General features: G+C 46.5%; 1 protein-coding gene across 4 annotated transcripts in view; it reads left to right on the top strand.

Annotated features, from left to right (window-relative positions):
• The window catches only part of PLEKHA7 (pleckstrin homology domain containing A7), a 246,843-nt gene that overhangs the window by 79,732 nt on the left and 140,043 nt on the right, over positions 1 to 27,068 (top strand). Inside the window, exon 1 of one of the 4 annotated variants that reach the window (XM_066251043.1) lies at positions 13,371 to 13,596. The exons of the other annotated variants lie outside the window; for them this stretch is intronic. Within the exon in view, the coding sequence (XP_066107140.1) occupies positions 13,514 to 13,596 (83 nt within the window). The 5' untranslated portion in view covers positions 13,371 to 13,513. Of the gene's footprint in view, positions 1 to 13,370; positions 13,597 to 27,068 lie in introns of those variants that run through there. 4 annotated transcript variants of the gene reach the window in all.

Below are 27,068 nucleotides of genomic sequence, written 5' to 3'. Positions count from 1 at the left end.
CTCCTTTTTTAGGGAGAGACTGCCTAAGAAGTTCATGAATGTATTTTCAGGGGATCTTTAGATCTAAAAATCTCTGAAAAATCTCCAGTATTGTTTATGTATTTTTTTTTCTGGGGTAGATGGTTTAAAGTTTTCATCATATTAAGGGGGCCAGGACTGAATAAGAGTTATAACTTGCAGTTCTTGACATCGCATCTGTTAATCATTTAGAAAGAGTTCATCTTCCCAGGGAGAGGGATGGAGCTTTCAACAAGATACAGGCTTTATGTTCATAGAACATCCTTTTGTAAATTTTTTTGACGAGGTGCAGATAAATTGCAAATTGAAAAAAGGTAACAGCCTTTCCCATGTCTCTTTCTCATCTCTATTCTGTTTTTAACTTTCAACATGTGAATGTTAATTCATCATCAGAGGAGAGGGACTGTTTTCTGATCCAAAAATTGTATTGTGTAAAGGATTTGTATGTACACTGCTCACAAAAATTAGGGGATCAGGGAACATGCAGATACTCCAGTACTTTCAGCCTGTTGTGTAGTGCATTTTCACCAATGAAATAAAAGTTGGTTTTGTACCTTATTTGCATAATCAAACAACTTTCTTTGACTCATCAGTTTGCTTTTCTGGTGTTTAATTAAAAAAAATCAAATGCTTTTTTTTATTGCTTCATGTTCATTTTGAAATATTCCCTAATTTTTGTGAGCAGTATATATGCCATGCCTTCAGAGGTACAAAAGGAAACCACCAGTTATATATTTAAAGAGTTGCCTTTATTAAACAGAGGAAATTGGGAAAAGGGTGGGGGAGAGGTGGGAACACCTGTCCTAGAACATTGAGAATGTACAATAGGTTCACTGTAAATATAGGTCAGTGAATGTTTCAGAGGAGAAGGCGCAAAAGGCGAGCTGCTTGTTAGATGGAAACAGAACGTGATGAAGGGGCTCTGAGGGAAGAGCGTGGCCGTGCTCGATCACACAAATGACACAGAATGCACTGCTCATATAAAATTGGACCGAGCCACGTGCCTTGCTCTGCTTCTGGGTAGCACTCTAGGCAGGGACACAAAGGGCACTCTGTTCATTCTTTCCAGCTCAGCCCCTTAGCCTTAGAAAGAGTATTGATATGTCTCTATTTGTATCCTGCTTCCTTCCACCGAAGACTCATGCACGCCAGATGCAAAGATAAGAATTTGAAATCAGGACTAGGAGAATATAAGTAAGAGGAAGAAGGCAAACCCAGGGGAAAAGGGAGACTATACATGCTTTATGGCTGAGTTTCACATTTGACTTGGAGCTTCTTGGCAGCAAAAACAAAAAGAGAACAGAGTAGGTTTTCTGGATTTTACTGTTAGAGAAGAAACACATCCTTGTCATTAAGAGGAAGCTAAATGCTTTCAGGTTGTTCTTTTAAGTTAAATTCTTACACAGGTCCCACTGAAGGTATGGAGAATAAGAGCCTCTTCAATTTTTTCTTTGTCTTACTGCCCTTGTCATCCTGTGTCTCCTTAGACTGGGCCAGTTTCCTCATGTGAGGTGGCCATGTTACCGATGGCCACGTACTTCTCCTTTGTAGGACTTATCACAGAGGTACACTGACATCTACTCTTGAGATAATTTTGAAAGCTTGCCTTCTCCCCTGAAGTACAAGTCTTATGAGGGCAGGGCCGTGTTGTCTGCACTGCTTGGCATAATCCTGGCATACTGTACCCATGTTACATACTTGTTTGAACGAATAAATAAGTCAAAAGCAGTTGGGTATTTTCTGTGATCCTTGTAGCACTCTCCCAGACCATTGAGGTCCTTTTTTTTGTTTTGTTTTGTATTTTTCTGAAGTTGGAAATGGGGAGAGGCAGTCAGACAGACTCCTGCATGCACCCGACCGGGATCCACCCAGCATGCCCACCAGGGGGCGTTGCTCTGCCCACCAGGGGGCGTCGCTCTGTTGCGACCAGAGCCAGTCCAGCACCTGAGGCAGAGGCCATGGAGCCATCCTCAGCGCCCGGGCCAACTTTGCTCCAATGGAGCCTTGGCTGCGGGAGGGGAAGAGAGACAGAGAGGAAGGAGAGGGGGAGGGGCAGAGAAGCAGATGGGTGCTTCTCCTGTGTTCCCTGGCTGGGAATCGAACCCGGAACTCCTGCACGCCAGGCCAATGCTCTACCACTGAGCCAACCGGCCAGGGCCCCATCAAGGTCCTTTTAAGGGTGCACACTGGCTCTTGTCCAGAGAGCTTGTACACCATGCTTCTCAGGATATCTCCAAATTCATTTTTACTCCACTGAACCCTTCAGAGGTTGTTAACAACAACGAACTCCAGTGTTAGTGCACCTGCTCTAAGTCTAGTCTTGCAGTCAGCACTTGGTACACGTAGCTGCTGGTCCTTCCAGATGAGGTAACTGAGGCTTGGGGGAGGGAAACAGCTTGCTCAAGGTCATGTAGCTGGTTAAGAGTCAGAACGTAGGTCCATCAGACTCCAGAGCGCATGCTCTTCCCTTCCTGCCTGCTGTGTCTGAACCTGAGCCACAAGTGTCTGTGTGAGTTATGGGTTCTTATCACTTGGCAATTAGAGCTGCACAGCAAGGGTTTTCTGGCACAGGCCATGGTGGCTTTTTGACAGCTGCTATATTCCGGTCTCTCTTGAGTTTGGGGAAAGAAAGTCCACACCTGGGGTTTGGCTAAGGCAGTCTCAGAACTCATTTCCCCTGGTCTTTGCACACAGAGAATGTGTTTATTGCTCTTGTCACACTGTCTCCTTCCAGTGCAGGCATATGAGGGTTGTATATTATTTTTATAAAATTCACCAGGGAGAAAGGGAGAAGAGAGGCACAATTCTGTCATCTCAAGAAATAATTGGATTTGCCCAATGATTGGGGGAGTGGAGGTGGGAAATGACAGCATTCCAGGAAGAATATTTGATGGTACATTTGATTCCGAATTTGTCAAGCGTGTATTTTTAATTACTTTGTGCCTGTTGTCGTTATTTTAATAGAGACCTAATATTTAGAATGGGGTTTATTATTATGTTAAACTTTCTCTATTCAGCAAGCCTGCCAAATGGGATAGTCTCATGGCTCAGTGTTGCCACCTACCGTGTACTACATGGAGTGTCAGTCTTCCAAAAACTAGAAGGCAGTAAAACACATTTCAAACTGCAAGCAGGTATAATGTGATCTTCCTGTTCTTCCAGAGGCTGTAAGTCCTCGGGGTGAACATTTTCAACATCTGTCATCACTGCTTGCTCTCCAGAGTGCCAAGATATAGTTCCAGTGACTTCTGGTGATCGAATATACTAGTCAAAAATACCACTTTTCCTTTGCTCCCTTGAGACTGAGCCTTCCCAAAAACATTTGCTGCCTACATACGTGGAGCTGAATAATTGCTACTTTCTGGTTTATGTTAGAGAGCCAGTGTTCCGGAAGAAGGCACTTAAGGGGCTATTTGTAAATGTGATAAGGCTTTGCTTCTATCTTTCGCCCACAGGTCTCAGTAAGGATTTTGGCTCACGTCAGTGATTTAAGAAACCTAATCATTTTGTTGTCTCCAAAGCTGTATACTCAGACTGCTGGCAACGTCATGTCTTAAAGCTTGTCTCTGCCTTAGAAGTACACCTGAGATTAGCAGTGGTCACTGTCATACGTGTACCCAGAAGAGGGTTCAGCCCAGCCCAGAAAAGGACTGACAGATTCCAGCTTTGTTTGTGGATAGATTTAGATTGAGTCTTATTCCAGTTTCCTTTGGTGGCTTTGACAAGTCTGATTTGGAAGATGCCGCACAGTTATTGAACCTGTTGTTCCTGGTTTAGATGGTAAGAGTCACAAAATTATCCACACAGGTAGGATAAGATTTCACTCACGTTCCCTATCAATTATTACTTAGGAATTTGGAGCAGAAAAATACGAAAAATGCAAGTGCTAGTTATTATTAGACTCTTTTTTTTCTTTAACACGAGATCAAAATTTTAAAAGTTTTACACTATTATTTCATTTCCTTCCTCCAATTAATACCCACAATAAACAATGTTTATTGATTACACAGACCCGAAACTTTAATATACAGGAATGTCAAGACTGTGTGCTATTTGTCTGTTTACCTGTTGTTTCATCCTAGTCTGGAGTGGATTTGACGCAGCTTATGGGATATGGGTAAAACATAAATAAAAAACAAAGCAATCAGCACCGGCGAGAGTGTAAATTATATTAGGAGATGAAGCCTAAGGAGACAAGCAGAATGAGAATAGCCTGGTACTATATCTGTTCAGCTAAAAAGCCATTTCATTGGACAAGTCGATATTGCCATTTTTTTTTTAATTTTTATTTATTTATTTTTTACAGAGACAGTGAGTCAGAGAGAGGGATAGACAGGGACAGACAGACAGGAACGGAGAGAGATGAGAAGCATCAATCATTAGTTCTTCATTGCGCGTTGCAACACCCCAGTTGTTCATTGATTGCTTTCTCATATGTGCCTTGACCGTGGGCTTTCAGCAGACCGAGTAACCCCTTGCTGGAGCCAGCGACCTTGGGTTCAAGCTGGTGGGCTTTTCCTCAAACCAGATGAGCCCTTACTCAAGCTGGCGATCTCGGGGTCTCGAACCCCTGGGTCCTCTGCATCCCAGTCCGACGCTCCATCCACTGCGCCACTGCCTGGTCAGGCGATGTTGCCATTTTTTTAAAGCTACTTGGAAGCTGCTCTTGGGTTTGGAAAGCTCTGTGTAAACACGGGCCTGCTTCGTGTTCCTGACATTTCAGCTAAACTTTAAAAATGGTCTTTTTTTTTCTCTCTTCCAACCTCTACCTGACCTGCAGCACACACCCACTTCCTCTGAGCCAAGGAGGTGTCGGTACCGAAAGTATTTTATCAAGCGAGGTCGCTGTTTTTCTGGAAGTGCTGTAGCCGGGCCGCCAGCGGGCATTTGGGAAGCTTGAATGTGGGAGGCTTATTTTGGAAACCCCTTTATTATCACTGCACTCAGGTCCCGTGAGCAGTTCCAGGGACTCACACCCGGACAGGCTCCATTGACAGGGTGACTGAGAAAAGGAGTGTTGAAGTGGAAGAGTTGGTTAGAAGTCCCATTCTCACAAGCCAGCAGGATGTCCGATAACCTTCCTTCCGCAGCTGCTATTTCCAGCCCCTCCTCCAGGACCTCCAGACTCCGTGCTGCCTTCTAGAGACCTGGCATGCTGGAGGTCATCTGGAAAGAATGCTGCTTACATGGGCCCCCAGGAAGCTGGCTTAGAGGATGGCGCTGAGAAGCAGACTTGACTGGACCACAGAGGGTGGGCTGGCAGGGTGCTTGCCCTCGGAGCAAGTTGTGATCTTGTACTGGGATGTACAGTTCTGTTCTTGCTAGTTACAACTAACCAGAGGGAGCTCTCCTTCCTGACCCTCACAAACACACCTGTGCTGAGTAAGGAGTCACGTGATGGTGAGATGCCACTGATTACATCTCTAGCCCTGACCTCTCCCCTGAGTGGAGACTGCCACAGCTCACTGCCTTCGGGCCTTCGGGACATCTCCAGTTGGACATCAAAAAAGAGCTCTTGATTCTTTTCAATGCCTCCCTTTCCCTTGATTTGTTCTGCCCCCAGGCTTAGTCATCTCAGGAAATTGCATGGGCATCCACTCTGTTGGTTGCTCAAACCAAAAACTTGGGAGTCATTCTTGCTTTTATCTCTTTCTTTTTACCCCTGTCATAAATCCTACCAGGAAGTCCTGTTGGCTTCACCACCGAGCCAGTTTGCCCAGCTGAGTCACCCTCAGCGTTGTCCCTGTTGCTCTCTTGCCAGCCGCCACCCTGTCCTGCCTCTACTCCTGCGGTGGTCTCTCTACCTAGTCTCCTTACTTGTCCCCACTTCTTTTCAAAGGCATTGCAGTCAGACCATCTGGGTTTGCATGTTGGGTCCCCTGCTTATTGTGATGGGCAAGTTGCCTCATCTCTTGATGCCTGGCTTTTGGCATCTGTAAAATTGAGATAGTAAGAGTACTCATAGCAAAGTTTCCATGAGGGTTAAAAGACATCATGCATATAATAAAATCCTTAGCTTAGTTAAGATCACAGAGTTAAGCAATAAAGAAATACTAGGTTTTCATTTCTTGTCCCCAATCCCCAGGCCCTTCTCCCTATAGTAGCTACAGAAGTCTTTTTAAAAAGCAAATTAGGGCCCTGGCCGGTTGGCTCAGCGGTAGAGCGTCGGCCTAGCGTGCGGAGGACCCGGGTTCGATTCCCGGCCAGGGCACACAGGAGAAGCGCCCATTTGCTTCTCCACCCCTCCACCGCGCTTTCCTCTCTGTCTCTCTCTTCCCCTCCCGCAGCCAAGGCTCCATTGGAGCAAAGATGGCCCAGGCGCTGGGGATGGCTCTGTGGCCTCTGCCTCAGGCGCTAGAGTGGCTCTGGTCGCAACATGCCCAGGATGGGCAGAGCATCGCCCCCTGGTGGGCGTGCCGGGTGGATCCCGGTCGGGCGCATGCGGGAGTCTGTCTGACTGTCTCTCCCTGTTTCCAGCTTCAGAAAAATGAAAAAGAAGAAAGAAAAAAAAAAAAGCAAATTAGGAGAAAAAAATGTAAATCAGATCATACTTCTTCCATCGCAGTCTTTTATTTTAAGATCTTTCATGGCTTCCTACTGCATTTGGAAGAGAATCTAAATTCTCTGCAGGTATTAAACGGCTGGCCCTACTTTTAACATTTGCTATCTGATGCCCGACTTCATCTTTTCCTGTCCTTCCCACGGTCACTGAGCTCTAGCCTCAGTGTCCTTCCTTTGCAGGAATGTACCTCGTTTGCTCCTGCCTGTTCTCATGCCTAAAATGTTCTTCCCTAGGCCTTAGTTTAAATGACACATCTAAGGCTGTTTCTAGACATACCCCAAACCCCCATATCATTCTATCATTTGACTGTTTTATTTTCTTCAGAGCACACATCAATCTCTGAAATTATTTGTGTACTTGTTTATTCTCTGTGTTTTTGTCCCTCTGTCTTGCTACGACTGTATGTCCTGTGCCTACGATGTCTGACTTGTGGACGGCCCTAATACATGTCTATTCATTTATAAATGTGAGAGCCTCCATTTGTTTAGTACCACTAGTCTCATGCCCTTACCCAACTTGTCATTTCATCTTCATAACAATGTTGTGGCATAGGTGTTTTTAATCCCATTTTAGAGTGGAGGAAACAGTGTCTCAGGGAAGAAAAACTTAACCAAGGCCACCTAAGCTGATAAGTGTATAAATCCAGATTTTAACTCAGATCTGCCTGAGCCCGTGGAATTCTTAGTTTATATCTGGCTTATGAGTACAAGGTGAGACTAGACAGATATCAAAGGCACACCATCCTCATCCTTTTAAAAGATACCATTTTTAGAGGCCTTTCTTTGTGCTAAGTGCTTCCTTTACTTATGTTTTCCTTTTTCTGGCATTCTTTACACCCTGATTTTGTTGAGGTTTCACAAGAGGTAAAATTGGATTGGATTCATTCTGCTTCACTTATGAATTGATTCAAGCCTATGGGGGTGATGCCTGCTAGAAGGTAAGGGGAGACAGGTTTGTTAGGCCCCCCTGGCCTTTTTCCTTTGAGTGTCTCAAAGTGTGGGCTCCCGACCACAGCAGCCAGTTACCCGGGGTGCTTGCTCAAATGCAGGTCCCTGGGCTCACCCTAGACTTCTGCCATGAGATTCTCTTGGGATAGACCCCTGGAATCTATTCTTACAAACGATTACCCGAAGGTTTTTGATTAAAATGGATGTGGGAAGATCACTGGTCATAGACATGTGTTTTAGCTAATTGGCTGTTTTGTTCTTACTTTTTAAAAAAATCTATAAAGCAAAATGAAAAAAATATGTAAAGCTATGTAGGAATTGGCAAAAATTGATTTACAGTTGTCAGTATGCAAAACAGAGTTTATTCTTGTATTATTATTAATTTTTGTAGTATTTATTATTATTATTAACCTGCTTTGTCTACCCCTGTGTATTTACTTATTAATCATTCATTTTATCAAAACTCTCATTTGGGTGATTTTTGGTCTTCGATTATGGACCAAACAGGCTTTTTCTCTTGTCTAAATGATTTTTTTTTTTAGTGTGTGGGGAGAGGCAGAGAGACAGACTCCTGCATGTGCCCTGACCAGGATCCACCTGACAAGCCCACTAGGGGGCGATGCTCTGCCCATCTGGGGCCCTTGTTCCGTTGCTACCAGAGCCATTTTTTGGTGCCTGAGGCAGAGGCCATGGAGCCATCTTCAGTGCCCGGCCCAACTCGCTCCAATCAAGCCATGGCTGCAGGAGGGAAGGTGAGGAGAGAAAAGGTGTGAGAAGGAGGGAGAGAGAAGGAGGAGGGGGAGGATTGGAGAAGCAGATGAGTGCTTCTTCTGTGTGCCCTGACCAGGAATTGAACCTAGGATATCCACATACCAGGCTGACAATCTACTGCTGAGCCAACCACCAGGGCCTAAATGATTCTTAAGCTCCAAGTCCCAGGCCCAGGTGGGCTTTCTTGGTCGGTGTGCTCCTATTTGCCACTGAGGCAAAGCAGGGGGCCTGGCTGTGGAGGACTGGCTGTTCTCAAGGGAGCTGGCTAGTTGTACAAGATTGGACCTTCTGATACATTTTCCTTGTTAGGACATTTTTCAAAAGTCAGATTCTTACTACTTCCTTCCCAGAAACAATTCAGGAATAATCAAAATTCCTAGCCCTTGATGTCTGTGCCTTCCTCCCCTCTGTTTACTCTCTAAACAAAGGCCACATGTTTTAGTAGAGACCATAACAGTAAAATTAGCTTTATTAGGCTCTAAGTGGATTTAAAATGTAACTGAATGGCAGCTCTGGCTCTCTTGGAAGTCATATGTTTGATTTTGAGAAGAGAATTTGGGTAGTTGCAATGCCTGGTAGGGGATTAAGTGATGATTAAATTAGAGTGGCTAAGTAAGACAAGCATCCCTCAGCCTTAGATCCTGCCCTGGTGGTTTTTACCCACTGTGTTTTGAGAATCTGGGCCCCGAGCTTGAATTTTTAATCCCACCTGCCTTCTGTCCTTGACTTAGGATTTTCTGAGCCGTGCCGCTAGAGAAAGTCAGCACAGTTACCTTCCCTGCCCCAGCTCCGTCACTTGGTTTCTTGGGAAACTTGAACTAGGAGGCAGATTGCTGTTTTCCAGCCTTGTGCCAAAGGACCCACAGCTAGTCAGCTCCCCCTGTCCCCAAAGTCCCAGCATATACTTTCATTAAATAGTAACGCCCTACACAGAAATGGAACTGTTCACTTTGTCTTAATGCTTTTTGTACCCACCCCCTAAAAAGAAAAGTAGAGCCTTTATTAGGCTATTTTCCTGAGGCAAACTGAGGCACAGATTGTCCAACTAGTTACTGGCTGAGCCCAGTCTGATTTATAGCCTATTTTTTTTTTTCCTACTGGTTCTTGTGGATGTGCTTGGTGGCACCGCCAGGTCTGGGAAAAGCAGGTTGAGTAGTTTTGGTCCTTAGGACCAAGGGTATATGCATTACCTGTTCTCAGCTTATTAAGAATATTTGGTAAAGTGTTTCAGAGGTGGGGGCAGATCCATCCCTGGATGCTCAGGGCTGCTTTATTTCAGACCCTTCAGTCTAAGCTTCTGAGCATTATTATAAGTACAACCCAGAAGGTAAATGTAAAAATAATTTTCTTGCCAGTTTTTCCTGCATGGTATCCTAGCAACAATGTATATAGTCTGTCCTTGGGTGTTGGGGCACCAACTGGGACAGTATCAGAGCTTGCAGAGGGTAGCTATATGAAGGGCATGGTCAGAGTCACCCTTTTTAAAGTCAAGACATAGTTTCCTTTTAAAAAAAGATTTTATTTATTGATTTTTAGAGAGAAGAGAGAGAGAGAGAGAGAGAGAGAGAGAAGTGGGGGGAGGAGTGGGAAGCACCTACTCATAGTTGCTTCTTTGTGCCTTGACTAGACAAGCCTGGGGTTGCGAACCAGCAATCTCAGCATCCCAGGTCGACGCTCTACCCACTGTGCCACCACAGGTCAGGCAAGACATAGTTTATTTTTATTTTTTTATTTTTTGGAGCATTTTTAACCCACTTAATTGAATTTAAAAAAAATTTATTTTTTTTTTTGTATTTTTCTGAAGCTGGAAACGGGGAGAGACAGTCAGACAGACTCCCGCATGCACTCGACCGAGATCCACCCGGCACGCCCACCAGGGGCGATGCTCTGCCCCTCCGGGGTGTCGCTCTGCCGCGACCAGAGCCACTCCAGCGCCTGGGGCAGAGGCCAAGGAGCCATCCCCAGCGCCCGGGCCATCTTTGCTCCAATGGAGCCTTTGCTGCGGGAGGGGAAGAGAGAGACAGACAGGAAGGAGGGGGGTGGGGGTGGAGAAGCAAATGGGCACTTCTCCTATGTGCCCTGGCCGAGAATCGAACCCGGGTCCCCCGCACGCCAGGCCGACGCTCTACCGCTGAGCCAACCGACCAGGGCAAAAATTTTTATTGATTGGTTATTTTAAAGCTAGAGGAAGGGAGAGAGACAAACAGGAACATAGATCTGTTCCTGTATATACCCTGACTGGGGATTGAACTGGCAACCTCTGCATTTGGGACAATGCTCCAACCAACCGAGCTATTCAGCCAGGGCTAACCACTTAATTTTAAGCAGCATTTTATTTTCTGATTACTATAGTAATATATGTTTATTGTCAGACAACTTGAAAATCCCAAGAGAGGAAATAAAAACCCAACATTGTTAACATTTTGGTAAATATCCATCTGGTAGGTGTTTTTTTGTTTTTTTTTTAACTTTTTTTGTACAGTGATTAGGTTCTAAACTCAGAGTGTAAGGGGAAAAAAATTCATTACTAAGTCAAAATTATCCCAACCATTATGGACAGTCCTTTTTATGCACTCTAAAAATTGGAAACCACTGAACTAGAGTCAAAGAAAGAACAAATGAAAAATCGATATGAAATGAAGAGTCTGGGGGGAAATCATTCTACCTGTAAGATTACTGTCAAATCCTTAATGGTGAGTAGATGGTAGTAAAGAATTGAACCCTATTCCTGCCTGTTTGTAAGGTTTGTTTCACTCTGTTTTAATATTTTATATATATATATATATACATATATATATATATGTATATATATATATATAATGTTAATATGGGTTAGTAGATTTATTTGTGAGGTGATGTGTCACAGTGGCATCATGTTTTGCCCCAGGGGGTAGGCTCTGAGTGAACCAGTGAGAAAAATTAAATTGCAGTTCCACCACAGGTGCCTACCCCCCAACACACATTCTCATTTTAGGTAGAGAAACTGAAACACACACACACACACACACACACACACACACACTTGGGATGATTTGTTTTGTAACCTTGGTTTTGTTTTATTCAACAGTAAATATTCTACATATCATTTTAAAAGTTGCATATATTCCACTGGAACCAATCCCCTGTTGTATAGTTAGGTTAGTTTTGATTACTTGCTGTAATAGAAATGGTGACATGAACATCCCTGTGGATAAATCTTTGTGCTCATCCATACTGACATTTGAGGGCAAATTCTTAGATGTTGAAATCAGTGGTTCAAAGGAGATGAACATTTTTAAGGCTTTTAATTCATATTGCCTAATTGTCCTCAGGAGCCGTGCATGCTTCCTTCAAATTGTCCGTTTCCCAGCACCTCTGGAAATGATTGTTCCAAGAATCTTCCACAGCATGCCTTTTTTTCTTTCTTTCTTTCTTGGATGACTCAGGGCTTCTGTTCATTGCCTGGCCAATTTATCCTGGAAAGAGTAAGAGAAATGAGGCTAGAGATAAATGGTGGTGGCCAGGGGTTCATGTGGGAGGGACAGCGACTGATAACAGAAAATGGGTGAGCTTGAAAATCCTTTTTTAACTCCCATCGGCAGCCTATCTTCAGCAGACATCTGAAGGCAGAATATTGCTCAATACTTAACAGGCATATGTAATTTTAAAAGCTGGTTCAATATTATAATTTTTGATTTGAAAAAATGATTTGATGATTTGTCATAGATGCTAAAGGATAGGAATGACATTTGGGTATTTATCTAAAAGGAATTATGGATTTTAAAATAAGTGGAGAAACACTGTTCTAATCCAACGCCTCATTTTAGGTAGAGAAACTGAAACCAGAGATTGGAAGGGATTTCTGTAGAGACACACAGCAAATTGATGATGGACTTGGAGCCAGAAGTAAAGTCTCTTCACTCCCTGTTCAGAGCTCTTCCGCTGAGGAAGGAAAGCATGGTTCAGGAGAGAGGAGATAAAAGATATAAGGCTTCTTTGGACAGATGGCCAGGCTCTCTTCTAGGGCCTGTGAGCTGTCCTCTGCCCCTCCTGGACAAAGGCCCAGGTGTCTCCGGCCCGGGCAGTTCACTTCTGCCTGATCATCTCCATCTGTGGGTGGAGTGAACTTACACCTTAGTAACCAGGGTCTTTGTCTGAACTTTCCTCCCCCTGGATAACTTCTCTTCATGCCTCAGCAGCTCAAATATCACTTCCTCACTGGAGCCTTTCCTGACTGCCAAGATAGTTTAGGGCCCCTGTGTGCATTCTTATATAGCATTTCTTACCTTCAGTACCCTTGTCATAATTATAATTACCTTGCTTTGTATTTAATCTCTTTCTCTCCCTGACTAAATGCTCTATGAGGGTAAGAACGTTATTTTCTGTTTTTCCTGGCACATATGAAGCCTTAATAAATGCGTGCATGTGTGACTATTTGGATGGATGCTAATGAGCGAGTTAGAAGTGTGTGTGGGCTGCTGAGTGGTGCTGTTTCTGATTGCCTGCAGAACCAGAGAGTTGTCCGTTACTGCCAAGGGCATTGAGAGAATAGAGAAAGGAGACCCAGCTGAGGCTGCTAGCATAGGGGCAAGCCAGAGGGTATGGGCTGCTTTCCTGGGTGCCCCATAAAGGTCTCTTGGGTGATGGGGTTAGACACCACATCCAACCAAGCATTCATTCCTGGTGAGCCCTTGCAGTTTAGTAGGGGTGCTTAGAGAAGAGCCTCCTTGAGTCATTCTAGGGAAGGGAATTCAAGGTCAGGGCTCTTCATGGCACGGAAGACAGCAACCTCGGTCACCTGCAGCCTGGTCTTCACAGTCAATGGGCAGTTGGGGCAAGGGCCGTAAGATCTGCTGGTGTCTGACTGAGCTCCAGAGCAGCGCCCGTTAGGCTGCAGGTCCTGCCCCCTCCGCCGGTTTCCCTCCCCCCTCCTCCTTCTCGCTACCCACTCCAGCTTGCAGCATCCTCTGCAAGGAGAGGAATGTGTCGCTCTCCGACGCGCTGTCCTGGTGGAGCGGCGGCACCTGCGGCGCGCTCTGGACCGCCGGGGGCCGCCGTCTGGCGCTGCGCCACGTGCTTTGATTCGCGCTGATGTCAAGTGGGTGTGGGCTCTTCGGGAAGGCCCACGCGAGGACGAGGAGGGCGCGCGATGCGCCGCGGGCGCGCTGAGGCCCGAGCGCGTTCTGTCGCCCAGAGCTGCTGACCGGTGGTCGACCTGGGCTTGCGGAGTGGGCGCATGGAGTCGCGGCGCTGCCCGCCCCGGGACGCGTGCTCCGCCGCCCTTGGAGGCTGGATGGGGCCGCCGCGGGGGGTCTGCAGGTGTGTCCGCGCGGTAACTTTCGGGTGGGTGTAGGCTGTTGGGTTGGCAGGGGTCAGGGTGCAGGGGCTGCATTTGGGGTTGCTTTTGTACCTGGGCGCTGGCATGTGAGGAGCCAGTCTGTCCCCGGCTGGCCATCGGCGTGAGAGCCGCAGCGCGCCACTGGAGTTTCAGCGAGAGTATTCATTGAGCCCGCGCCGGGCTTTGGTTACTCATCGGGAAGGGCGCCGAGGGAGCTGCCTTGTTGTTTTGAGAATTGGGTCTCTAAGTACAGCCTGCGTTCATGGTAACAGGATTATTTCTCGGCAGACCGCACGGCTTCCGGCAATCAGCGGTGGTAGGGGGTACCAGTTGGTCGGGGGTGAGGGGAGGGGTCAGAGGCAACCTAACCACCCGTTCCATCCCCGGCGCCCGCCCCTCCGCCCCTCCCTTCCTGCCCGGAGCCGGCTATAGGGGAGGTAAGGGGTCAGCTTCTCGCCAGTGACAGGTCTGGTTTCAGACACACCTTCCCGGAGGAATGCGGAGGCTTTGTTCCAGGCGCCGGTCCCAGCTAGGAGCCCAGAAGCCCGCGGGTGTGGGGCCAGAGCTCTGGTGCCATTACTCATCTTTTATGGCCACTCCGGCGAGCTCTCCGGTAGGCACGTTAATTATTAATGTCTCTAGGCTGGAGAGAGGGAATCTGGAAATGAGATTGGTGGGTTGCAGGGTTTTCTTTCCTTTTTTATTTTCTTTCTGTCTTTCCGTGTTGACAATCAAGGTTTAAGCCCAAGGTATCGCAGTCTATTTCCTGAGAAGGATGTTGGCATTCTCCTCATAACCAGCACTCTGGTCAAGGAGGGGTCCCTTTTCTCCCTCTGTGGGACAGCCCTGTGGCCTCTGAGAGGACAGAAAGAAGTGAGCCTCTCGGTTTTTATATCTACTTTTAAACTAGCTTTAACCTTTCCTCCTTTGCTTTTCGAAACCACCGCTCACTCTATCTCCTGCCTCAGGGCAGCTTCTTGATAAAGTTTTCAGGCCGTTGTATAAGACCTGGGTCCTTACCCTTAATTTCTTCATTCCAAGCGTTATGAACAGCGCTGCCTTGTTCTAGTGCCTGAAAACCTCCGCACACCCGCTCAACAAGTGGCCTTGGGTGTATTTTCAAAGCACTGGTCTAGTGAGACTGGACAGAGGCAAAAGTATCTGCCAGGTGGTCATCTGACCTGTGTCTGCCGGTGCCTGCCTGAGCAGACAGGAAGGAGGAGGTCAAGGTGGAGTGCAGCGACTGCTCCTATGGTCCCCCCCCCCCCCCCCCCCCCCGGGCTGGGAGAAGGTAGATTCTAAGATTAGTAGTGTCACAAGGTGTGCTCTTTGTGTGCTGGCGGTATTTCCGGGCAGACCCTGTTTCAGTGGGCATGGAAGGGCCCAGGCTTATAATGGAGGGCTGTGGATGGGGCTTGGCTTTCGGGAGGTGGGATGGAGGCTGCTTGGAGGCAGGCCTGAGATTTTGCACCAGCTTGGGCCAGAGGAGAGTTGCCAAACTCAGTCCTCCTGCAGCATTGTGCCTTAGAAACCTAGGAAACTTCTCTTCATCAGGCTTAGGATGGAGGACTCAGCCTTGTAAACTGAAGGATTGACGGGTCTGTAGAGCAGAGGAACACGTCTTGGAAGTTGACACTCTTGGGCGGAGTTTAGGAAAGGGGTGGGGCTTACAGGATGGGGAATGTTTACTGAGGGAGATGAGCTTTTGGTGACTAGGGAGAGCAGGGAGGGAGATTTAAGCTCTGTTCAGGGCTGTGCATTGTATATTGTACCAGACGTTCTCTGAGACAGGCTGCTGTAGTTCCCCACATCTCTCTCCTTCCTCAGTGACTTGACTTGCTGGGTCCACCTTTCTCCTGTCTCTGTTCTTTAGGGATGACTGTTCTGATGGCTCCTAGAGACACATAATTCCCATCAGACCCCACCCAGCCTTCAGGGATGCTGCTGACCCCACCCTCGGGGTTATGGGAAGTCTGTGCTACCTGTCCTCCCACCTAGGTTTGTTGTTTGTGCACACAGTGGGACTCCTCCTCCAGACCTGCTTTTAGAGTGGCCCCTTCTCCAGCAGTGCCTCATTCTGTTGGTGATCTGCTAGCAGCTCTTGGTGATCTGAGATGAGGGTTTGGAGATGGCCCTGATTAGGAACAAGTTTTTCTATTACGGGAAATCTGCCCAAGGCTGCAAGCTAATGTCTGCTTACCTTGCAGCCTGCTGGTCATGACCGAATATTCATTGATAATGGCCTAACCACTGCCTGGGGAACCTACTCAAGGTGATTCTATAAAGAGGAGGTGGGTGGTAGGGTGCCTGGGTCACAGTGAGGTGAGCAGGGGGACTCACAGTGTTGTTAGGAAAGCAAGACAGTTATTAGAAAGGCTGTGGTATTGTGGGCCAAGCCGGGGTTAAGATCACTATGGGTTGTAGGGTCAGAAGACTGAGCAGGGCGGGTGTAAAGATTTCCCCAAGTGTCTGGTTCCTCATGTCTGGCTGGACAGAGCAGGCTGCGGTGAGGCCTGTACCAGCTGAGGCCTCTGTCCTGGGGCCCGGCTGCCCCTGCCACCTGGGAGAGGGCAGGCTGTTCTGTACAGCAGCTCGGGGGCTTGTGCTCTCCCTTCCCTCTTAGAGGAGGCGCTGGTGTTGCTGGTGGCTGTTACTGTGCTCTCCAGCAGCAGCTGTGTCAGGGAGCCTCTTTCTCGGATGGACAGCAGGACCATTACCCAGGCTGAGAGACAGGTGCTGTGAAGGTTTGTTCTGAATCACACCAGATCAAGAGAAACAAGAAAGACCCAGGCAGCCTTTGCAGTCTTGGTTTGCAAAAGCATGAAATTCCTCCTTAGGGTTTATACTGTCTCTGGTAAAGAAAAAAGAGGCTAGTATTCCAGGCCTGTGTCCTGTGGGTGAGGGGAATGAAAACGAGAGTTTGGAGGCCAATATCATGTGGCACTTTCTCTGCAGATTTGCGTTCAAACTCAGTCTCTGCCATTTAGTAGATTTGTGTCCCCAGGTCTCTGTGAGTCTGTTCCCTTTCATGCTAAATAGGGATAAGGATGCTTTTCTTTACCACATTCCTCCCCTATAATTGAGAATTAATGTGAAATGTTATTAAGGATTTAACACAGTGCCTGTTCATTGGTAGCTATTATTTTTTATTTCTTAAAGGTAACTATCAGATCTTTGGAGCAGCAGCTCAGAGTTGCTTTACTATGTAATAAATAAGAATGTCAGAAATGCCATTTGTGCCCACCTCAGAGGCCATACCGGGCTCCTCGGCTCAGGGGTAAGAACTTTCTTGGAAGAGTTTCTTCTGATCGTCTCATCAAACTTATTTTACTGCCTCTGGCATTCAAAGAGGCCTTGGAGACCCATGAACCCCTAACTGCAGACACACAGCACTGCTGAACTGGAAATGTGGCAGCTCAGACCGCTAAAGCAGCCATTTCTGGTCCAGCCTGGATTATGGGATGTTAGTCCTAAAAGCAATCACATACCTAGCACTTTTTAACTGCGTGACTCTGGACAAGTCCTTTTTTCTCTTTAAGCCAGTGTCTTGTGAGAATAGTAAAACCTTTCTCACAGTTCTTAAGATCAAATGGGATAATATATGTCAAATTGTAAAGCAGTATGCAAATGATTATTGATAGCTTACTGTAGTGTTTTTCAATTACCCTTCTGCAAAAGAGTCACCAGGGTGGTTAACTCTTTCGCTGACGGGCAGTTGAAAGACACTAGCTTACTAGTGCGCCAGACACTGTTCTAAGTGCTTTTATGTATTCACTCATTTAATTCTCACAACAGTATATAATGCAGTTTGTTCTTGCCCACTTTTTTTATTTTTGTGGCAGAGACAGAGAGAGATAGAGGGACAGACAGACAGAAGGGAGAGAGACGAGAAACATCAATTCTTTGTTGTGGCTCCCTAGTTGTTCATTGATTGATTCCTCATATGTCCCTTGACCCGGGGGCCACAGCAGACTGAGTGACCCCTTGCTTGAGCCAGCAACCTTGGGCTCAAGCTGGTGAGCCTTGCTCAAACCAGATGAACCCACACTTAAGCTGGCAACCTCGGGGTCTCGAACCTAGGTCCTCACATCCCAGTCTGATGCTCTATCCACTGCGCCACCGCCTGATCAGGCTTGCCCACATTTTATTGATGAGGAAATTTGAACTTTAGGAATTGTAATTCTTACTGTTGGGTTACTGACCTCCTGTGGAAATGGAACATCTGGAAGAAAACCTGTCTCCAGAGTAGGAATAAATCAGTTTCTGCACATATGTTTGCACATCACATTTTTTTCTTTGACCTACCATCCCAGGCTAGTTCTGGATATAAGTTTGTAAAATGGGTAAAAGAGGTCCTTATTGGTCAGTTCTTTTGGCCTCTCTTTCGTCCTCTCTGCCCCTTCGTATGGGGCTTAGAGACATAGCACCTTCTTGACTGGGACTTTTCAGTGTCATTTGTGTGGGACTACACCCTTCATATGCTCTCTCTCCTCTTGCTGCCTTTTAAGAAAGATTGCTAGTTTGACTTTAGAAAGAGGAAATGTTTGGTTTAGAGCTGACCATGAGACTTGGCCTTTTCAAGGTCTGATCATTCCGATGGTTCTTTTAGCTGTTTTGCCTTCTACCCTCTGCTCCAAACAATCTGCCAGTGAGCACTTAGGTCTGAAAAAAGAAACACACCCTGTAAGTATAAGGGCTCACAGCCGGTGGTGTTCTAAACACAGGTGGTGGTTATTAACGGAGAGTTATGATCACAGCCTCAAATTTGTTCTTATTACTTTTGTAGCATGTTAATAGGATAAGGAAAAGACTGCAGCTTTGTGGGTTTTTTCTTTTTATGACAACTGTAATATTTATGAAAGTGTGAAACAAATAAAGGAATAAAGGTAGCAAAAGGACCCGGTGGGGGTCCAGGCGTACTCAGGAGTTTCAGAGCTCTCGTTAGCAGAGGGTTTTCACTGCATGGACCTGGGCACCCTGGCTCCCACAGCACCTTGGTAATGTCATCAGATGAGTATTGTTACTGTCATTTTACTGGAAAGTAGAGCAACTTGTCAAAGGCCAGGTAGCCAGATATTAACGGTGGAAACTGAGCCCTAGGTCTCCGACTTTCTGACTTGAAGGCAAGCAGTCTCATTTATCCTCGTAATAATTTAAATAATTTTTCCTCTCATGCATACATTGTGGAAAGTTTAGAATATTACAGAGGAAAATAGAAGGGAGGAATGATGGCCCAAGCACCTCAGACAACCACGGTTTATATTCTGTTGGATTTCTTTTTTTTAATTTTTTAAAATTTATTTACTCATTTATTTAGAGAGGAGAGAGTGACAGAGAGAGAGGGAAAGAGAGAGAGAGAGAGAGAGAGAGAGAGAGAGAGAAAGGGGGGTGGAGCAGGAAGCATCAACTCCCATATGTGCCTTAACCAGGCAAGTGCAGGGTTTTGAACCGGTGACCTCAGCATTCCAGGTGATGCTTTATCCACTGCGCCACCACAGGTCAGGGTATTCTGGTGGATTTCTAAGGGCTGTGTTTAGGAAGAGGGAGCATTTGTTTTTGCCAGGGAAGATTTGTTTGTTCTTTACACATCTCTGGGCAGATCCAGTTTCCTGGCTTGGAGCAGGCACTATTCCTATAAACTTTGACTCCCTGTGGATTCAGGTCAAGCTCTTTATTTTATGAAACACTGTGCTAGGCACGGTGAGAGGAAGAAAGATGAGCAAGGCATTTCTGCCTTCAGAGAGTTGACATTTAAGAGAGAAAGGCACGTGTGCGCCCAACCAGTTAGCCCAGGCATAATAGCAATAGCGAACAGCTAGCCAGGCCCACTCTGTCCCAGGCGCTTTAGAAAAGTGATGCTCAGTCCCAGCACGGCCCTGCCAAGGTCTGACCCATTTTACAGTGGTCGGAGCTAAGAAGTCAAACGGCTGCCTCAGGTGGTAAAATGAACAGCCAGCCACCCAAGCTGAGATGGAAGTCTAGGTTGTCCCATTACAAAAACAAGTGCTCTCTTTTAGGAAAAACAATTATAATGAATCCCAGAAAAGAGAAGCGCGCAATCTTTCAAGACTGAGGAAAGAAAGGTACATAGCATCCACCTCTTTGCCATTCTCTCCTTTTCCTCTACCTGCTTTTAAGATGAATGATTCTATTGTGATTTGAGTGGCATTTATTGCCTTTTTACAAAGTTTCCTGCTTGGATCCTTTTGCTTATTTTGACCACTTTATAATCTTAGAATCTCGGAGGAAATGGAAAATTCATCTTCCATCCTCTATATTTTCTTATCTGGGGGTAACTGAGTCTCAGAGAAGGGAAATGACATGGGCATCCATAATTTTATTTGAGCTGGGACCAGATCTCAGGTTCTGTTCCACCAGAGTTTCCCAGGAGTGTGAAAGGATGTGGGCTGACACGGGGGTGAGTGTTTTGTATTTGAATAGTTTTACACAGCGTGTATAATTTTCTTTTTTTTTTTCTCCTTGTGTGTTTGGAGAGAAATACAGCTAGAACATCAGACTCATCATTTGGCAGCAGTTGTTGCTTAGAATGTGGCTCTAGTCTGCGTGGTCTGTTTAAAGGAGAAAGTGGAAGTGCAGGTTGGACAAGGACACGGCAGAAACCATGGAGGCGGCGTGTGGGCGATGTGCGATCGCAGCAGGGAAACGCTGCGTATGTACCAATTTGCACTCTTGAGAGGATTTACTGCCCTGCCAGCTTTATTCTTTCAGGAGCAGGAAGGGGGTGTGTGTGATTCCTTAGTTGATACCTGCTACAAAATTTACCTGTGGGTCAGTACTAATGAGCTCATTGTGTGTGTATTGAGAAGGCTCAGAGAGGTTGCTTAACAAGCCTCTGGTCACACAGGATTGACTGGAGAGTCAGAGTTCAGATCCAGCTTAGGCTCTTTCCATTGTTCCTCCTAGCCACCTGCCACATTTCACAAGGTGGGTGAGACCTGGACCCAGTCTGCCCCTGTCCTCTTGGCTTCTGACATCTTCTTGTTCAGGTACCAGGCTCAAGTGGAGATTAATGTGATTGGGTTGCTAGGTTGCTGCTATAGCCTGATAATGTAAAGCTTCATTTTGATACAATTTCATCAAAAAATGTGCTGTATTTATAATATGTAGTATTTATCAAATCTGACTCATGCTGGTAAGCAGTAGAACCTTATCTTGCTGCCTTTTGGCTTCCGTTCACATTGTGGTGATGCCATGTGGATTGCAAGCTCCAGGAAGACGTGCACTGTGCCTGTCAGTTTTTCTAAAGGTCAGCTAACTCTGACTTTTGAGAATGAGTCATCTTCTATCCATACTTTGAAAATTCAGAGAGTCAGCCAGCAGGTGTTGACCTAGAGTGGGAGTATGAAGCTGTATGTAGCTGTAGGCTATTCCAAGTTAGCTGAAGAAACTCAGTTGCAGATTATGGAGAGAGGGCCCCTTTGGGAAATTCTGGCTAGAACAGATGGTCTAGGCTTTGGGTCTCTCTTCAATCAGCTAAAGAGGTCCTACTTCTCAGTGGTTTAGGACCACATGAAGGTTTAGGACCTTCACGAAGCAGTCACTGCCCATCTGCTATGCACAAGGTGCTGTGATAGTGGGTTCGGCTGAATGATGGTCCCTTCCCCAAAAGGTGTCCATGGTCTCTTCCCCAGAACCTGTGAATACGTGAGTTTTTGTGGTAAAAGGGGCTTTGTAGATGTGATTAAGTAAAGGATCTTGGGATGGGGAGATGATCCTGACCTATCTGGGTGAACCCAAAATAATCAGAAAGGTCCTTGTAAGGGCATCAGAGTGAAGAGAAGGAAACTTGACAATAGTAGCAGAGGTTGGAGTGATGCAGGGCCATGAGCCAAAGGATGTGGGCAGCCTCTAGAAGCTGAAAAAGGCGAGGAAATAGAGAAAGGGTGTAGCCCCACTGGCACTTTGATTTTAGAACTAGCTCAGCAACTAATTTTGAACTTCTGACCTCCAGAACTGTAAGATAACAAAGTTGTGTTGTTTTAAGCCACTAAATTTGTGGTAATTTGTTGCAATAGCAGTAGGAAACCAATACAGATGCTCAAACAGAGAATTTAACCCTGCCTTCAGTGGCTTTCTGGCTGGTGGGGGAGAGAGGAGAATACAGAGCCAATTTTGATGAATAATGGTGAGCCCCTCGATAGGGCTGTAAGTCCAGGAGTCTGTGGGGCCTGAGCCAGCCAGGGAGGTGAGGGAATACTTCTAGATGAGCTGAGCTCAGAGGTGCCGCTGAAGGAGAGGAGTTAGGGGACAAAATGGGGCAGAGAAGAGCTTGTTCAAAGTCAAGTCATTAAGACCTGAAAATTAGCCTGACCTGTGGTGGCGCAGTGGATAAAGCATCAACCTGGAATGCTGAGGTCGCCGGTTCAAAACCCTGGGTTTGCCTGGTCAAGGCACATATGGGAGTTGATGCTTCCTGCTCCTCCCTCTGTTCTCTCTCTCTCTCTCTCCCTCTCTCTCCCCAATAAAAATGAATAAATAAAATCTAAAAAAGTAAATAAATACAAAAAAAAAAAAAAGACCTGAAAATTAGATGGAGGCTACTGACCAGGCCTTGCAAGGCACAAAGCTGGTTCCATCTAAGCTGGTGCAAGCCCTCATGGCGGTGTGTTTAGGCTAAAGCCGTTTCTTGGGCCTTGCACAGTGAGGAGATAGGATGGAAAAGTCTCGCTACTATGCCTTCGGGTTGTGTGGTAATAGAGCCAACAATATCCCAGGCACCTGCTAGCTCGTTTACACATATTATCCCGTTTAAGCCTCTCAACTGTGCCAGGTGGGGACTGTTATTTTCTTCATGTTGCAGTTGGGGAAAATGAAACTGAGGCTCAGTAAGGGCTGAAAGCCACACAGCTGGCAAGTACTGGGGATGAGATTTGAGTCCAGACGTTCAGACTTCAGAGCCCAAGTTCTTAGTATTCGCCTCGTGGTAGAAAGAGCACCGGGCCAGTAATCAGTGACTGGGGGTTCTAGTGCTAGCTCTGCTGCTGATTAGACTTGAACAGGTCAGTCCCTTCTCCAACCTCAGTTTCCCTTCTGTAAAAGATGATGAGAGGCCAGCTGCTTCAGAAATGTTTGAGTATAAAGGAGATCTTAAAGCTGGTTTTGCTGTGAACTAGAGAACCCCTTCCTCTCACTGGAGTTTCAGACACCTCCGGAGAGGGCTTTGTTAGTGAGCTCCATCTCTCCATTCTAGGTCATCCTTAAAGGGCAGGAAGCAGGTTGGGGAGCCGGGCCACAGTGGACCATGGAGGTGTCCACATGGAGCTCATGCGTTTGCACCTCTGGGTTGTGGTGGAGATAGCAAGTAGGTAAGAAGCAGTGAGTGGCTTGTCTTAGGGTACCGAGAGTAGGGGTGTAAATCTGGAAGGAAGAAGTGTGGTCTGCCTCCTGTTCCCTGCAAAAACACTAACGCTAGAGGTAACTGAGGAGGAAAGCTTTCCTGACCTGGAGTCGGGTGAGCAGTATTTAATCTTAGCCCTGCCGCTTACCACCTGTGGTTTGAAGCAAGCTGATGTGAGTTCTGGAGCGTCAGTCTCTTCGTGTGTAAAATCGGGGTAATGTTCTACTTTGCAAAGTATGTGAAAGCATTTTGCCCAGTTCTTGGCATATAGTGGACATTCAGTAAATAGTGACCATTTCTAAATCTGGTAGTTCAAGACTTCTCGGGGTTAATCTGATGAACCCCAGGTCTTTGCAGGATTCCACCTTTCCTTGCCTTTTAGGCTCACTTAGGCACACTGTAATTGGATGTGAAGGGCAGGTCTGGCCATAGAATAAAAGCCCCATTGCCTGACCTGTGGTGGCGCAGTGGTGGATAAAGCATCGACCTGGAATGGTGAGGTCGCTGGTTCAAAACCCTGGGCTTGCCTGGTCAAGGCACATATGGGAGTTGATGCTTCCTGCTCCTCCCCCTGTTCTCTCTCTATCTCTCCCCTCTCTCTCTAATAAAAATGAATAAATAAAATCTAAAAAAAGTAAATAAATAAAAAAAACTTAAAAAAAAAAAAAAGCCCCATGAATCTTTGAGGGGAAAGACCCAGTGCTTTCCAGCGGGAAAGAGTGACGAGTGGTTTTCAGGTGGCTGCAGTGGGTCCGCTGAGCCATTTTGGAAGCAAGAATATGTGTGTCTTGCCAAGTACAAGATTGAGTGTCACCGTTTTGCTTTCTGGGAATAATGGCCATGCAGATAAAGTAGATTTATGGCGCTGAGGTACGTCAGAGAACAGACTGCCCTTTTTTTTTTAATGTCTACATTTTCTGATTATTAAGGTAATGTGCTTGTTTTACAATTTGGGAAATCAAAAAAGAAAAGTATTTCCACACACAGACGTGATTACTAATAATATTTTGGTATATTTCTCTTTATTAATTTTTGAAATGCACAAATATTTTTTTCAGAGTACACAGTTTAACATGATTTATGCACTTAACATCTTGTCATGCACATTTTCCAAATCATTACATATTTCTTAAAAGTTTATTTATTTGCTACATGTGCCAAACTTTTCTTAATTATTCCCCATTCATTACTTGGGCAATTAGATCGCTTCCACTAAAACACATAAATACATATTTTCCCCCTACAATACATACAAATATTTGACTTTTTTTTCTTTATTATTTTCTTAGATTTCTAGAACTGGATGGAATTCCTTGGTCTACGTTTAAAAGTTCATATTAGTGGGATCATCAGATTGTTCCATTTACCTTATATTAAAAAGCAAAAAAGTTATGACACAGTTAGGGGCTGTGGGCCACCTGGGTGAGGTCGCTGCTGCTTCCCATTGTGCACAGAGGCTGCTCCCTCGCTTCCTGGCGGACAGTACAATCGGCCTCTTGTGGCTCTCCAGTGAAATTTAAGTAATGGGTCAGCCTTTCCAGCGCTTCCCTCTCTGTCAGGAAGTTCGTCTTTGAATCTAACCTAAATCTCATCTTCTGCATTTTTAAATCCTCACCCGCTGCCGGTTCCCCTCAGTGGGGTGGAGCTGAGCTGAGCTGCGCAGTCTGCAGGCAGCCCCCTCGCTTCTCTCCTCTCCGCCGCCTGACCGCCACGGCGCCGGCCACCAGCCTTATGTTACCCTGGAGGAAACTTGAGGGTCTCTGGCTACTGCTTTCACGACTGGGAGGGCGGTCCCTGCATCGAGTTGCTGCCGATAACGCCAGGTAGGGTTTCTGCACCTGAGAGTGCCCACGCCATGCAGGCCAGTGTCCTCTGCAGAACTCATGGGGGCAATTAGCATTCAGAATGGTGCCCTCCTATTGACACTGCGGGTCTATCAGATTCATTATCTGGGGGGATGTGGCTGGAGCAGGGATTAATTATGTTTCAGGCCCAGGTGCAGTAGTAGCCCAGTGGTAATGTGCAGTGAAGGAGGATGGCCAGGCAGGGAGGGGTGTGGAGTATCCCTCTGGTGATGGGAAAATGGCTGGCTGTCAATGTGGGAGGAGAGGGTCCCACCTTGGGATCGAGCAGCAGCTGTGCCTTCTGCCCAGACAACCTTGGCCACCTTTCTTAGCCAGCATCCTTTGTTGGGAGCTGACAGCTTTATTACAGGGCAGTAGGATATTAATTTGGAAGGGAAATGAATATAACTGTAATTCCATGGGCAGCAAGAGGCCCCTTGTGTCCCTCACTTAGGCAGTTTAGAGCTGACTGGCAATAGACCAGCTGGGTGGAGCGAGTCGTGCAGGGAACAGTCTGGGAGTGAGACCTGCCGCACCTGTGGGAGTATCTGGCCGTGGTGGAGCCCGGAGCACCTCTGGGGCCCGGCTCAGGCTGCCTGGCGTCCTCCAGCTCCTTGCTGTCCCCTCGGTGTCAGCACCGGGAGATATTGCCTGGGCCGGAACTTGGGCCGGAACTACTGGGTGCTCTCACTGTTACCTCCTCAGGTTGGTGCTCTTCAGACGAGATGCCTTGCTTTGTCATTGCTGTTCCCTGCTCAGTGCCTGGCACAGTGCTAGTGCCTGATGGATATGAAACAAGGATTTATGAGGCAAAACCCAGCTGGTTCTCTGCTCTATTGCCCCCACTTAAATTTTACATATCAGATGATTTTCCCCCTTCTTTTGAAGAGGGGAAGCTTTTTCTTCTGCCTCCCTTTACTGTTACCCCCAATTCACTTTGGGGCTGGATGTCACTGGAACCTGTAGTGTAGCAAGTTAGAGCCCCATATCCCTACTGCACGGCCTTAGCCAGGTGATTGCCATCTTGGGTGGTATGTTAGACTTCCTTGGGACACTTTTGAAAAATATTGATGCCTGAGACCCAATGCCAAAGATTCTGATTTATTTGGTTTGCGTTGGGGCTCTGGCATCATGATTTTAAAAGACATTCCACACAGATAATTCTAATGGTCAGTGATTTTTTTCCCAAATAAGAAGCAAGATGTACCTGCCATGCCCTATAAGCAGTTTCCTTTTACGGGATGATGTGTGTAGAAGCTGGTGATAACTGTAGCAGAAGTTTGCTCCATATCCTTTAGGGAAGCAGAAAGAGTAAAACAACAAATGAAAGGATTGTATCAGGCCTTTCTGTGGTGCTGGCTTGGTGGTCAACCCCTGTGGATGTACCTAGCCCCCCTGTCTGGTACCAGGGTGTGTCCCTCTACCTGATGATTAAGCAGGGAACCTGGGCAGGTTGAGGATGCTTTGGTGGAGGTGAGCAATAAAAAGGAACAAACAGTGTATGAATCTGTTTATATTTGGTTTGTTAGCCAAGGTATGGGGACTCACTTTTTTGGCAAACTTTTGGAGCATGGGGCGCAGGAAGGAGGGGTGGGGAACAGGGTTGGGAGTGAATGGTGGAGGCTGGCTTTCAGTTGGGGTCTTAGAGGACAGACAGGTCAGCGGAGCGGGTGCCTGCAAGTGAATGCTCAGCCCTCTGTGGCTCCCAGTTCCCCCTTGTTGCAGGCTGGGATCCCTAAGGCCTCAGTTCTCATTTCCCCTTGAACGTTGTAGAAACCTCTTCCAAGAGGAGTTAATAGGGGACTGAATCATTGCCATGAGTGAGTGAGCCTCTTCACTAAGTGGGTGTGGGTTTGCCTGTGGGTTCCTCTAAGTGATTTGCGAATGGTTATGCTCCTTGTTGGCTAATGCATTTGACTTGATGTCCTAAGGCCTACCACCTCCCCCCACCTTCTTTGGGGTGTTGTTCATGGTTGGGACTTTGTTCCAGGAGCAACCTCTCAAGTGGAGGGGTTGTTTTTGTGGTTTCAGCTATTCCTCCATTTCTGTCTCATGGTGGGGCCACCTCCCAGTCCTCTTGACCTTGGAGAAGTTGGCGCTCCCTTGAGAGTCCTCTATAATTTTCCCTCAAGTGAGAGGGCTTCTTGATTAACCCCTGGGCTGCTGATGGCACCATTTTTCAAACTCACAAATCCTACTTAGAAAAACCTACATTTTTTTGGGGAGGGGTGTAAAGTTTTCTCATGCCATT

Source organism: Saccopteryx bilineata, chromosome 1 (assembly GCF_036850765.1).
Source record: "Saccopteryx bilineata isolate mSacBil1 chromosome 1, mSacBil1_pri_phased_curated, whole genome shotgun sequence".
Taxonomy (NCBI): domain Eukaryota; kingdom Metazoa; phylum Chordata; class Mammalia; order Chiroptera; family Emballonuridae; genus Saccopteryx; species Saccopteryx bilineata.
This window is presented reverse-complemented; position numbering and strand designations above follow the sequence as displayed.